The 15,022-nt window shown below is 45.3% G+C and overlaps 1 protein-coding gene across 2 annotated transcripts in view; it reads right to left on the bottom strand.

Annotated features, from left to right (window-relative positions):
• si:dkey-233k19.3 (dynein axonemal heavy chain 11) overlaps nucleotides 1-15,022 on the bottom strand; it is a 73,952-nt gene that overhangs the window by 5,678 nt on the left and 53,252 nt on the right. For both annotated transcript variants that reach the window (XM_064348051.1, XM_064348061.1), the window contains 13 exons: nucleotides 13,337-13,510; nucleotides 12,630-12,865; nucleotides 12,184-12,306; nucleotides 9,638-9,842; nucleotides 8,820-8,984; nucleotides 7,757-7,897; nucleotides 6,988-7,158; nucleotides 5,998-6,120; nucleotides 5,542-5,735; nucleotides 5,071-5,219; nucleotides 4,341-4,468; nucleotides 3,116-3,343; nucleotides 2,433-2,624 (listed from right to left, as the gene is read on the bottom strand). In XM_064348051.1, the coding sequence (XP_064204121.1) occupies nucleotides 2,433-2,624; nucleotides 3,116-3,343; nucleotides 4,341-4,468; nucleotides 5,071-5,219; nucleotides 5,542-5,735; nucleotides 5,998-6,120; nucleotides 6,988-7,158; nucleotides 7,757-7,897; nucleotides 8,820-8,984; nucleotides 9,638-9,842; nucleotides 12,184-12,306; nucleotides 12,630-12,865; nucleotides 13,337-13,510 (2,229 nt within the window). The remainder of the gene's footprint in view (nucleotides 1-2,432; nucleotides 2,625-3,115; nucleotides 3,344-4,340; nucleotides 4,469-5,070; nucleotides 5,220-5,541; nucleotides 5,736-5,997; nucleotides 6,121-6,987; nucleotides 7,159-7,756; nucleotides 7,898-8,819; nucleotides 8,985-9,637; nucleotides 9,843-12,183; nucleotides 12,307-12,629; nucleotides 12,866-13,336; nucleotides 13,511-15,022) is intronic.

Below are 15,022 nucleotides of genomic sequence, written 5' to 3' on the forward strand. Positions count from 1 at the left end.
ATCAACTGCGCGGAACGTCATTACAAAGAATGAGAGCACTGGTGAGCTCAGTAATTGCAATGGGCCCGGTAGGCCAAGGAAGCGCTCTACAATTGATGACCCAAAAAATCCTCACCATAATGAAAGACTCTCTGAACAACTGTTTGACAGATCAGAGACACTCCTCGGGAGGCAGGCATGGACATGTCAGTAACCACTGTCCACATACAGAACTACAGAGGCTATACTGCAAGATGCAATTCACTAGTTAGCCTGCAGAGTTCTGGAAATAGGTCTTGTGGTCAGGACCAAGATTGACTTGTATCAGAGTGATGGCAAAAGCAAAGGGTGGAGGCTAAAAATACTGCCCAAGATCCGACGCACCCCCCTGATCTGTGAAACATGGTGGCGGGGGTGTTATGGTATGGCTGCCACAGGTACTGGCTCACTTGTCTTCACTGATAATGTAACTGCTGATAGCAGCAGAATTCTGAAGTGTGCATGGGCCATTTTTCTGGAGAAGGGAAGAAAGATGAATAATAACAGAACTAACAATAACCACAGGGTTCCAGCCCCCAGGAGCTTGCACCCTAAATATATAAAGTTGTCTCATTAAGTTCCACCAAACCTATTACAGTGACTGGCCAGAAACACCACAGGTCGGTTTTATATAATCAGTGTTGCCAAACTGGTGCTTTTCCCATGAAATATAATTACTTTTTTCAGGCCACATAAGGATAGAAAAAGCGAGAAATACAGCTTTTCAAATCAGGTCCGGTGCTTTGCAACACAAATGAATTGAATGGCAAGGGTAGCCTCCCCTCTGTGCCATTCATTGTGGTTTATGTTGTGTACAATCTCTGTTCCTCTGCGGCTGGGGGCTGCCCCTGCTCCAGCTACATTACTGACAGGTGCAACGGATCATGTTATTTGTGCAGTTAAGTCACAGTATTTATGACACGGCATGTGATGTCGATGTAATGATGTCATGATGTATGCATCATGCATACATCATGTTATATGTGTAGTTAAGTCACAGTATTTATGACATGATATGTGATGTCTATGTAATGATGTCATGTATGCATCAGGCATACATCATGTTATACGTGCAGTTAAGAGTCACAGTATTTTTGACAAGTGATGTGTCATGTCTATGTAATGACGTCATGGTGTGTGCATTATGATGTAATTTGCTCCTGCTAAATGAAATTAATGTTCCTGTATCCATAATGTAATGTAATACAGAACTTACAAGCTAGCAGTCTGTCATCAGCACCAAGGTTTCTGCACAGTACAGTGTGCGATGACTGCAACAGTGATTTGTCCTGAGATGATGCAATGAAACAACAGCAAACCTCTGTACCTTAAAAGGAGCATCTGGCTAATGTGAGCAAGCTAATGCTCATTTACTTTTGTTAGCTACAAAAGGGCTCTCATGTTTCATTTTGTCCGGTTTTCTCACATAATAATACAAGATTCTTAGTCATCACCCATTAAATCATCACTCACAAAAAAAAAAACTGCCATCAAGACTGTACACGCAGTCATGCTGAGATTCTCAAATTCCACCGCAAGATGTTCCCTAACACCTTCTGTTGACCCATTAGAAACTCTTAACTCTTAACCTTCTTGCACTCACAGAAACAGAATCTTTTCCATACACAGTGCGGGAGACTGCAAGCTGTGAGAGGAAATAAAAAAGCTCACAAACCATTCCACCATTCCACCATTCATAACAATGACAAATCCAGGAAGTTCACAATCATTTGTACCTGTATTGTTCTGCAAATTGCTTTCATCATCAGCTCTAATTACAGTGATCACTTATGCAGCGTCGCAAACTGTCACATTTGCTGCATGTAATTACATTTTGCAAGACGCTTCGCTGCCTACCTAATGAATTCTCTGTATAAGCACATACAGGTTACTGTTTTGTTAACATAATGAAGGGCATTTTTTAAGGGGGGGGTAACTAGGGAATAAAATTGGTTGTGACCAAGTTATACTGGTACTGAGAGGGAGACAAAGCTAAGCTTTCGCAGAATCAACAGTCTTGAAATTAGTTCTCTGCGGTTTTCAAACATTGGAAATTTATACCATTGGGTGGTGAGCTGAGTGAATAAAAGCAGCACTGTATTCTAATTTGATTTAGCTGGTAGGGATTTCCAATAATTTTCTGACCTTTGGGTTTTGTCTTGATGGGATTCTGTTAAATATATCTATTTGAGATCATTGTTACACTAAAGCTAAACAAAAATGAGCAGCACAATAAATTCTAAAGGGAGACAACCCATTTTTTTATTCTACAGCTGGGTGAACTTCCTATCTGCCTGTATGAATACTGAGGCTAACCCCGGTGTTGAACTTCCATGTTGTGTTCTTCTGTACTTCCTTGAGTATAGCAGTAATGCAGCCACTTTGTGTGTATAAAAACGCAATGCAGCCTGTACCTTGGTGTTTGCCTCCAGGTAGTTGTACAGCACATTGACGGAGATGGTGAGGTCGCCTGTGTTGAAGGGGTAGCTTCGGTTCCAGCCTTGCGGCCCAAATTTACGTCGTTCAGCGACACAGGCGTGGAAGTAGCAGAGCGAGAAGAGGAGGCCCTTAAACTCCAGCTCTCGAGAACACATCTCCAGAGTGTCCTGCAGACAAACCACAGAGACCACAGCGAGACACAAGCAGAGACACAGGCAGAGAGTGACCACGGTGACCACAGTCATGGAGACAGGCATTGTGGGATTATAGCCACAGATACAGGCTAAAGGAGAATGAGTGCCCCATAAGTAATGAGTGGCCCATAAGAGTGCCCCCCAGACCCATAAGTAATTCATTAATGATATGTTTTCAGGATAGAGTTGATACAAACTACAGCATAAACCTGAAGTCAATTGTTTAAATGGATGCACCAAGCAAGCCCAGCAAGTACTTATTGGACTACTGTCAGCAAAGCTGTTAGTCACCCAAGACTTTATCAACAACAGCTGATCCTCACCTTGACCTCTCCGTCAACCTTAGAGAAACGTGGCCAGACTGGCAGCTGTGCTGACGGCAAGCCGCTGCCCACTGGCAGCTAGCAGGCACAGTGAGTTTACTGACTGCACACTCTCAGAAAGCTGCCATGACTGCTGCCCACCTGGTTAAAGTTGCCGAGGGCAGCGTGCAGGTTGGCGTGCATGCCCGAGGGGGGCTCGTTGGTGATTTTGATGGCGCTTTCCAGAATGCCCTGGGGAATGAGGTGCTCCTCTGGCGACCGCGCGGGCTCTGCACTGATGAACACCCTGTAGCCCGGGTGACTGTCGCCGGCCGTCCTCTCCAGCAGCTTCTCAAGGGCACCCAGCCACCGTGCTACCAGGTGCACGTTCTGACAGGAGGAGACCGGAGCTGCGTTCAGCCACTCAACCGTGCCATCTTAAAACACTAGTAGCACAATGATTTTAACGGCTATCCAATAAGGTTTGTAATTAAGGCAATAAAGCAATGAACATTTAATATCTGATTGTAGTAATACAGGTAGGTAGCCAGGCAAGAAAAGGTTAATGTCAGGTGTCTTTAATTGGACCTTCCCACACTAGAGTAGATAGGAGCTGATATATGATACAAGCTCAAAGTTGCAAGTGAAAGCCTGGAGAAGCCGTGGTACATATGGAGCTCTAAGTAGTTTATACACGTGGGTCTCAAAGTTTGTATAGTGAAATCTGGGTACAGGTAAAGTTGTAACCAATCATACAGTTTGACACTACTTCACATCATTTACAAAGACATGGCCAATAGTGTAAAACTAACCAAAACTAAGATTAGCAAATGTTTTGCCTCTAATCTGGAGTTCGACAGTAAGTGCTGCATTTCTCCTTAAGTATTACATCACTACCTGTATGAAGTAATACTATCATAATAAAGTGTATGAATGCATTATATTAAATACAAACGAACACCTGTGTCCTCCGGATCTGATGGATGAACTTATATTGAAATAGCGTAGGTCTTACATGTATATTATACTGCACTAACTCTACCATTTATATTCATACCTTCATCAGTAGTGCTAGTAGAAGTAACACTGCCACATACAGATTATTTTCATTTTATTGAAATTAAAACCAACTTAACATCCATTTTTCAGGGCTGCTTCAAAGCCGAAAATGTTAAGTAACATTTCTAACAGTCGTGGAGTTCACGTGATCTAGATGCTTGCCTCATGTATCACTGTGACATTTAATGTCTCCCCGGCGCATTACCAAAACCATTTATACAGTACTGACATTATATAGAATGCACTTTTGAAAATACATTTGAAATAGTTTGCCTGCGTGTCAGAATGTTAACCGCACAGGCAGGGTTTGGGAGGAAAGAGGCACTACCTGAAGAATGACCCAGTGTCCTTCCTGGGACGCCCTCTCCAGCACGCGCTCGGCCACGCCCTCCTGGCCCTGACCCAGAGACAGGTTGTGCAGCTTCCCCAGGTCAATGGTGAAGCCCAGCTTCCGCCCTGACGTCCCACAGACACATGGCTCTGACACATGCATCCCACACCGCTCTGACACATACAGTCTGTTTTGGCTTTTCCCAGTACCCAGTTCTGTGCTGAGAATGATTGCTAATTAAACATGCAATGGCTATAGTGACATGTCCCATAAACTTATTTAATGATAAATTTTATCAAATGCTCTACTAGCTCATGAAATGCAACCCAATAGGAGAAACTGTTAAACAATAAACATCATAAACAGCCTGTTAGTTGAGGAAATTATCTTTTATGTCATTGTCAATGAGAAGAAAACAGATGCTGCCTGTCTAGTCTATGTTTAATATTATTTCAGGTTATTCAATTTACTGGAACTTTTTGATACACTTTCATAGTGTATTAGGAGTACAGACAACTGTACGCATAACTCATGAATAGTATTTTGGTCACGGTATAGTGGCCATATACCTATGTAATTGCACGTATAAGAACTACGTATGTATCACATCTGCAAAACACGTGCTATAGTAAGTGTTCCAATATATAGCCAATACAATGCTTCTGTAGTGATTGTGTATGTGTGTCCACAAGCGCTGGCACTGCAGTGCAATGCGTTTAAAGTGTACCAAGGCTCTCCACGTCTTTGAGAGGGTTGACTCCAGGAGACAGGATGAAGAAGATGGGCGTGGCTGGCCCGCTCTCCTCAAAGGACTTCTCCAAGGGAATCCTCGTCCCCTCCACGTACCTGGGCCCCAGGTTCTCCTCCACATAGTTCCTGCCAGAAAAAGCACCGGATCTGAACAGAACACCACAGCAAAGAGCCACAAGCCAGACTGGTGGCTCCCAGGGTCAGAGCTTTTGCCGAATTCTGTGCTGGGGAACAGCTGATTACAGCTGCTGTCTCTCAACAGCTCCATGGCAGGGTAATTAGCATCCAGCCCATTTCCTCTCAATGCTCAGTGCCAAGCACAGAGACAGAAAGCAGCAAAAGGTCTTTGGCCCAACCCAGCTGGGAACTGAGCCCACAGGCTCCTGGAGTCAGCCTGGGCTCAGGGAACACAAGGCCAGTGAGCGGTTAGGAGCACACCCTGCCTCACCTGAGCGCGTACGTCATCCTGTCTGGCCGCAGGGCTCGGAGCATGATGAGTTTCTGCAGGGAGCTCTTGTTCTTCCAGTCCTGAGGGAATCTCTCCTTTTCTGGACACTCTGACTCCACCAGCTTCCTCCAGCGCTTGGCTGACCCCTCCATGTCCCTGTCCAGACCCCGAAACTCCTCTAGCGTGGATATCGTCTGAGGACATCACAACACATCTGTGTGAGTCACCAACCACTCCTATCATTAGCTGGATTAGCTTCAGTGTTCTTATTAGTCATCTATAATGCACAAGTGCACTGAGCCTCACAGTGGCTTCAACACCATTCAAACAAATGAAGATACAACTTCACTATCATGTGCAATAATGTAATTCATTGGTGTGTGCCACCATTTCCGTATGCACAGTCACATTGGTGAACTTTATTCTAAACAATTGCTGGCATTTATAACAGCTTACCTTGATGGCACCCCAGGCCTGTGGAGACAGGAAACTGACAGGACTCCCCCTGCTGGGCTCCACAGGAAAGCGCAAGAGGAAGTCCAGCTCTTGAGCATCAATTGACCCTCTCATCAAGAGAATCTAATGAGAGGAAGGAAGGAATGGACTGGTAAGTAAGAGCTGAATTCCAGTTCATAAACAGCCATGTATATTGCACTGCACTTTTGAAAGCACAGTATTGATATTGCACTTATCAAAGCACAGCACACATTGCACTTTTTAATGCACAGTATGTATATTGCACTTTTTAAAGCACAAAAGACAAAACATTGCAGATGATGGCCTGGATTTAATTAATTGTTGTCAAACTTGACTAAAATATGTAAATATTTTCCTTACAAAAACAACAGATATGAAGTCACCAAACTGTTTAAGCAGAAAAAAACATTTTACATGGAAGTTCAAGGTAAGGACAACAGTTCACTGATTCCAGGTCAAAAAGCAAATGTAAAATTGTAGCGTCTCTTGCACTGCTAACACTGTTAACCCTGAGAGTGGCATCTGTTACAGCACATTTGTAGCTCTTGGCATCTGAATGAGTGAACATTCTGCATCACACCATAAACTTTTAATACGATGCTACAAACACTCTTCCTCGTCTTCTTCCTCAGCGTATTCACTCTGACACAAGTGAAGGACAAACCTTGGAGTCCAAACATTACAGACAACAAGGAAGATGGCGCCTGACATGTTTTTGCATTACGGCAGCAGAAAGCACACCTCCCATCAGACAGCATATCCCCAAAAGGAAGGGAGAAGCCCAGGCTGAGAGGTAATCGATAGGAGGGGTGGGCCCTCGTCCTGATTCCAGCTTTTAATTGAACCTAATGTGGGGGGCAGAAAAGTGCCGTGACTGATGGGAACGACAGGGGGTCGCGACCCTGGGACGGGCCGCAGCCACTCCCCCCTCCTCCTCCGCCTCCTCCTCCTCCTCGTCCGTCTCCTCACCTGGAAGGCGGCCTGTGACAGGAAGGTGAGCCTGTCCCTCTCGAAGAGGCCCTGGCTGGTGTGCAGGAATACCGAGTAGGTGACGGCCTCGGTGAGATGGAGGACCCGCTCCGTCACCTCCTCCGCCCTGTCCGCTCGCTCGATGGCTTTGTGGAACATGGTGTTGAAGGCCTGAAAGGGAGAGGAGCAGCTGTGGGTGAGAGATCACTCTTGCAGGAAGGCCCGCGCTGGGCCGGGCGCGGTGCGGTCGCGGCGGTTATTCTCTGGGAGTGGCGGTTTGCTTAACGACGCCCGGGCAGAGACTTCACCGGTGCCAAACACCCCTCTGCCCGCGAGGCTCCGCTCTGACTGCTCCCATCTGCACACATTAAAAGGGAAAGCCTCTCTTGGCAGAACAGGACGAGCCCGTGGCTCTCAGATGAGATGCATCCCCCTTTAAGAGCCAGATGATTTTTATTGAGTGTAAATAAATGCTCTTAATGTCTACAGAAACTACTGAATCCATCTGACGACCAGTGATGGACATAATTTTACTTTACGTAAGCTATTATGCGCCGTTATTGGTATGTATGCCTGCTATAATGCCAGTGTTGCTTGGCAACGCTGCACCTCAAATTTAGTGCTTTGAAAATCAGGGTTTACTTGATTAGTTTCCCCGTGCCCTCAAACCGGGCTCCCTAAGGTCACGTGTAAAGCATGTGTAAAGGCGTAAAGCGTCAGCGGCGAGCACAGCCGTGACGTGTGAAAGTGAAGGAGCGGAGGCTTTGACCTTGAGGGAGAACTGGTACATGGGGTTGATGTTGCGGAGGTCGCAGATGATGAAGTAGAGCAGGGACGCTCGCTGGGCGGCGGGGCGGTAGAGCTCCCGCGCCTCGTTGATCTTCGTCTCGTTCTCCTTGGCTTCGTCCACCTGCGCGCGGCAGACACGGCGTCAACGGAATCTATCAGTCGCTTGCTCGCACGCCGCCTGACGTGACACACTTTCACAAGCGGCTCGGCGCCGTTCACACGCCACGCATCACACCCCGAGAATACCGTCCGATGTGAGGCTTTGTAACGGTACCACCATAAACCTGAGCCCAGTAATATCGCCATAAAGGAGAGGGAAATTAGCTCACAAATGCGCACTTAATTATTAACTAATGAAATGCAAAGCAAGAAAGCTAAAAGGTAATCATTAAAAGAAATGATTCTCACAGATGATGCTAACAGTTACATTCAATGGATCATTGTTAGATAAACTATTTTTTCTTTACAATTTGTAAACAATGAACTGCGTTTGGATTTACGAATAAAAACAGAATTTGTATTTTTTTTTTTCTTATCAGACCACAACAGGCAGGGGCAAAACACAGGGTTCGGGAGTTATGTATTGATTCGAAAGAAAAGTTCTGGTTGGTCACAGGTCACTGACTGGAGTCGTAGGCTTACAGGATATTCCTCTTTGGATGCTCAAAACTGCATGTCACTATTTTGACATATGTCAGAAACATATCAGAAACTAGTCACAGCTTTTGCTGTTACCATTCAAACATGACACTTAGGACACCGAGAGGCCATTCAGACACTTAAGAAGCTGGACTGAGTCTCCATGAGTCTCCTGACACCTGACACTCTCTTACCCTAACACCTTTCACTCCTTCCCTCTGACACCTGTCAATCACTCACTCTGATATTGGCATCATTTTGACACCTGTCGCTCTGTTACTCCTTCACTCTCACTCTATTGCACAGACTACTCTCTCAATATAACACCTTTTACTCTCACACTATATAAGGACAGCACTGTGACTCTCTCTCTCTCACTATAACACCTTTTCCTCTCATCTCACCTTGCTGTGGATGCTGGCGGCCGTGTGTTTGGTGTGCTCCAGTTTCTCCACCAGGGCGGTGTCTCCCAGGAAACTGCCCTCCGCGGCCGACAGCCGCGTCAGCAGCTCGTCCTCCAGGATCTTCAGCTCGATCTTGAAGTGGTTCTGCTGCGTGGTGAGTTCTGACTGCACCCACAATGAACATGAACATGTATGAATACACACACATGCATGTACACATATGTACCATACACATACTGCACACACAGTATGAATACACACACATGCATGCACACATATGTACCATACACATACTGCACACACAGTATGAATACACACTTGCATGCATACATATGCACCATACACATACTGCACACACATACTATATGTACACAAACACACACAAGCACCCACATACAAATATATGCACAAGCAAAAACGTACATACTTACACCCACACACTTACATACAAGGACGTTTATCCCAACAATACAAACGTATGTATGTATACATACTGTACAGAAAAAAACACACCAATCCATCGCTAATCCAAACTCATATCTTCAACAGGATTAAGGGAATTAATGAAAAATCTGCAATAGGCCTAGATGCAGCTGAGCAAGTTTGAATCCCAGGTGGTGTATTGCTGTTGTACTTTCCAGTTATTCACATGTATACAGTTTAATTAGCTCTGGATAAAGATGGTTTATAAGTTCAAAAAAAGGAAAAATATTAATAATACAGTTATTCATATATTAATAATAATACATGCCTGCCCACCTAATCCAGAGACAGTTTTCTACGGGTAACTTCTCAGAGAAACAGACAGACAGACCTACCTTGAGGGCCTCCAGGTCGGGCCTCTCCCGGGTCACCACCTCCCCCAGCAGCTGCTCCTCCAGGCCCCCCCGGGTGACGCTGAAGTTGATGAGGGTGGTCTGGGCCTGCAGCTCTGGGGGAAAGTGCGGGTTGGCCAGCTTGGTGTGGAGCAGGAGCTGGAAGCCACTGTGGTACTCACACTCCTTATCACCAATCTGGATGTACCTGGGTTTAAACACGGACACACATGCTCAGCTAATTCACCCTGAGATAACGTGCAGGCATGCAGCGATGCTTGCATATGTGCGCAAGCACACACACACACACACACACACACATGCACGCATGCAAACACAAACACGCACCACACACACACACACGCACACATACAACATGCACACACACACACACACATAATTTCCTTGCTCTTGCACCATAACCTTTTACTGTAAATACACTTCTGCGATGGCTGGGGCGTTAATTCAGAAACGTGCTCATCTGAATAAGCCGGAAAAGTGCTGGTTTAAAATGTAACCATGAGCTAACAGACCGCAGGCAAATCTTAAATAAAACAGTGTGCCAATATTTATCTGGATCTGCGTTTCAATTAAATTAGGGCCAGCCGGAGGAATGCAGAGTTTTTAATTTTTTTCTAATTACCCTGCAGTTGTCAGCCATGGCCCCAATTTTATGGCAAAGGTTCCTGTGGCCTGGGTCTGGTTAAACTCTATATCTTCACAAGACGGAATTAATGTACTATTGATGGAACCATTACTCCACCAAATTAAAGTCCCGGCTGATGGATCGGCCCCTGGGCCTCCATCAGACATGAAGGGAATAATTAGTATTCATTACTTCACACTCTACAACATTCCAATTATTAATGAAGTTCAGCCGCGGAGGCCCGCCGAATCCATCACGGCCAGCGCGGCGGGCGGTATCAATCACCGCACAAAACAAGAGCGCGCCTCATCTGCAAGGAATAAACTTATAATCACATCCACCGCTGGGGACTGTCGGGGGGCTCGGAGGAAACGCTCTCTGAATGGCCAGGCACACGTTTGATATTCGTTCTGTACACGGGCCTGCTAATACCACCTCCCCTCCTCCCCCAGGAAAGGCGTTTGATATTCACACCCGGTCGCGGCTCGGGTTGTGACTCTCACAGAGTAAATGTGTAACTTCTGATGGCTGCCGAGAGCGCGTGGTGCAGTGGCTCGAGCTGCCGAACTTCGCGACCGAGGGTCGTGGGTTCGCGTCCCAAGGGGAGCACTATTGCAGTACCTGGCTTAAGTAAAACATTTCCTCTGGCTCTTCAGTGAATACCCAGCCATATAAATGGCTTTAGATCATTTCATTACTGCATCCATTAAAATCACAGAACAGCCCAATGCAGAATTATAGCAACACCACTATCCCTCATGTCAGCTCACCCTAGACATTTCATGGGAAACGTATCATTCTGGGGATGTCTGGATGTAGCAGAGCCAAGTAACATATTCTCCACTTGAGGGAGTTTTTCTAGCTCATACCTTGAAGGACTGCCATATTGGATTTAGCGGTGACGGCAGACGGAACTAAAGTAACCATCTGTCTAACCAGTGGGCCGGAGGCAGAGTGGTCCCTCTTTAAGGGCACGGTCTGTGCCTCTTTTATTGGGCGCGGTGTGACCGTATATGCTAGCTCTGGGACACTCAGAAACAGCTGCTCAATATTCAACACACCCAAAGAACCCGAGCCTTCCGCAAAGCTACATCTATCACACCCAAGCTAAAGTGCGCAATCGATACATCTTGCCTCTCAGATTCAACGCACGCAGCGCAAATTCATCTATAATTTAAAAACTCTGCAATCACACCGCCTTCTGCCGAAGGGCCGCGCCGCGGTTCCAGCACGCCGGTCTCCTCAGGCAATCCTGGGGAACGAACCCCTGCTGCACAGCGGCTGCCGGAGAGGAGGATAACACACAGGCTCTCTTACACCGCCGAGTTCAGCACGCACACTCATAATAAAGCTTCACCGGTGTAGAGGATAAGCAGAGAGTACTTTACCCCTGGAAAAGTAAGAAACACACGAAAAACAGAGCGCACGCATGGTCTTCAGAAGCCACAGTCAGTAGTGATGGATGAGGCTTTAAGAGCTCCATAATGGGTGGGGATCTACATATCCTGACAATATGACAAAAAGTGATTACCATCTATACAAAAATTCTTTGATCGTTTCACATTAGAGCTCATGCAGTCTCCAGTCACTGGGTTTCATGGAGCCTGACTCCCATCTCCAGTAATACGGTTTATCACCTCTAGCAAAACCTATAGGGCCACAGTCAAACAGGTTTTCAGTCAAACATCAAACACCCCAAATCCACTGACCATGGTCTAACTGGCTTCAAAAAGGATATAGCAGGTATTACACTGGTAGGTTTTACTCAGATGGGAATAAAGCTTTGTAGGACACAAATTGTTGGACCCTCAGCTACTGAGCATGTTTCTGTATAAAGCATGTTTCCCAATGAGAGTGCACAAAGGATGTGTAACAGCAGAATGACACAGGATGCACATCTCACCTCCCTCTCTTGATGGTGTTTCTGCCCAACAGTGGGTCCAGAACCGGGTCCATCGTCTCTCCCAAGTTCTCGATCAGAACCGTCTCCCCAGCGGCTAAGGCTTGCTCGATGGTGTCCAAGTATCTTGAAATGAATTTAAAGTTAAGAGCTGGAAATATCTTCAGAGCTGTTGGACTATATTTTATGTATTGGACTTCTTCTCATTTCAGCACTTCTGTTCTGCTGATCTAATTAAAAGCTGTGCACAAAATATTGCTTAAATTGAAAGATGTCTGTAAACTGCGACCGCAATTAATTTTGAAATGATCCATATTCCGTAGTTCATAATTAACTAGAAAACAGTCAGCTCTGCACATGCCTCTATTTATTGCCCGATTAATGAAGCCAAATAATTAATGAGTACTTCGTTGTTGTTTAATGGGACTTTCTCTAGTCTGCTCTCTCACCCTTTGTGGCCCAGCTGGACCACCTTCAGGTCGGGTCCAAAGCGGTTCCGGATCCATTTGATTCCCTGCTGCTGGGGGTCGATTAGCAGCGGCCAGCGCTCACAGTTGGCCAGGATGGTGGCGTTCTCTGTGGACATCCTGTCGCTTGGCAACCCCTCGTTGTGCCAGGCAGCCAGTGTGGCGTCGTCCGTGAGCATGAGAACGGGGTCCAAGCCTTCTGTCAGGGGGACGGGGACCTGGAGCAGGAAGTATCAACAGGAAGTGGCAAACAGACCAGAGTGCTCCACTGTGTGTGTGTGTATGTGTGTGTGTGTGTGTGTGTTTGTACAGATGGGTAAAAGGGACTGGATGTGTACGGTGGCATAATAACTAAAGCAGCTTACATCCCAGATAACAACAGAATTTCCCTGAATTTGTTCTAAGCATACTTACAGATCAAACAAAGGATCTATGGCAGAATACAAATTGCATGTTTTGGTTTGGATGTACAAAGCCCTTATAAATAGGCCTATTATAAAAACACTGTTGACTTTGGGTGTGATTGATACATAATGCATAATATATGAATACATTGTTTTTACCTAAATAGGCCAATTTCATTTCAAGGTCCAAAAAGGTATGTTACAAATCATATTTATTTAAAAACAAGCATTACTGCACACAAACCCCTAGTTCTGCAAAATATCAATTATAAATTCTTATCTTGCCTCCTGGGACTGGAGAAAGGGGATCCACGTGTCCTGGAGCAGCTCCTGGCGGTATCTCTGACTGAAGAAGCCCACGTAGGAGATGAACGCAGCCGTCAGGAGAACGTCTCCACACAGCGTCTGCTGCTGGGCCTCAAACTGCTGAACAGCCTGCGTCCAGCGCTCATTTTCAGCCTGTCAAACACACACACACACACACACACACAAATGCACATTCACACACGCAGACATGTACATATGAACATTCACAAACACAAACACACACACACACACACACACACAGAGTCTCAGTGAATGTACTAGCAATAGATCTACTGTACACACCACTGGAATTCATTTAACACAACATGGTATATACATCATATTTACATAACTACATGCTCTTTTTACATACACTAAATGTCAATGTACTGTAGCCATCAAACAGCACATACGTAATTATCCACTTATTATTTCAACCATTTAAATTTCACAGCCACAAACATCTATTCCTATTCAATAACAAAGTTTCATAACAAATCCAATAAAAAAGTTTAAAACTCTTTTCGTTTAATTTCAGTTCCTGTTTTAATGTATTTCCATTTTTATTAGTCTGCTTCAGCTGAAAACCATTTCATTGTGATGAATAATCTTCTATTTATGATTTTTTGAGCTGGTGATGATGGCACTTTTTATGTGCCCACACTAGGTGTGATGTGTAATGTGTTAACTATCTGCGATCAAGAAAGCCTCTACTGAGGACTGACATGCAGGCGAGAAAAAATGGTGACCCCATGCATGAACAATGAATCAACAAATGGTAACAAAAGGAAGTTTGAAGTTATTTATGCACGGTGCATCTTATAATCCACATCAGATGAGAAAAAGAGGCAGAAAACATTTGAGCGAGTCAGAGCATACTTTCCTTAAACTGGCCACTCTGAGCACGGGTGAGAAATAAAGAAATAAAGTGTACCTTTGTCCCCTTTGATCCATTTTTTGTGAGTGTTGGCCACTAAGAAGTTAAACAATCATAAATATCCTAAATGTACACATTCCTGCATACGTATACAGACACAAATTGACACAACTGTTAACAGGAGCCCTGGCTGTTTGCACATTCTGTTCTGGACAGACTGTACAACAGAAATTGCACATTGTAAACTGACAGACAGACCATAGGGGCCTGCTTCACCAGAGTATGCACTACTGTGCAGTGAGTAGAAGAATACCCTGCTGACCAGCACCCTCCTCCCATGTGGAGCACTATGGCCCTGCTCTGTGTGTAATAGGCTTCGTCCCACAGGGTGTCAGGCTGCAACTAGTACTGAGGGAATCATCCAGTTTTGACTAAAGCGTTAGGTAGACGACCTTGATCACAGACTCTTAGGTAGATAACCTTCATCTCAGGCTCTGGGTCCCTTGATTAAAATTAGACCTCTAGTGGTCAAACTTCCTCACTGCACTCATTATGCGCAGAGAGACGGACATACAATAGAGAGTAAACTACAATACCCATGGGGCGAGGGCAATGAAGTGTACAACCACAATCCCTGTAAACCGGCTTTGAAAGTTTCACCAGAATATCACTCAGCATCAATTTAGCATTCATTTAAGACTTCAATAATATTACTGTGACACCCCGACAGCACTAAATCATGCGTGACATTGCCTTACAAGGGCTCCGGAGCCAGAACATGTCGCATT

The sequence above is a fragment of the Anguilla rostrata genome, chromosome 1, assembly GCF_018555375.3.
Source record: "Anguilla rostrata isolate EN2019 chromosome 1, ASM1855537v3, whole genome shotgun sequence".
NCBI classification, from domain to species: domain Eukaryota; kingdom Metazoa; phylum Chordata; class Actinopteri; order Anguilliformes; family Anguillidae; genus Anguilla; species Anguilla rostrata.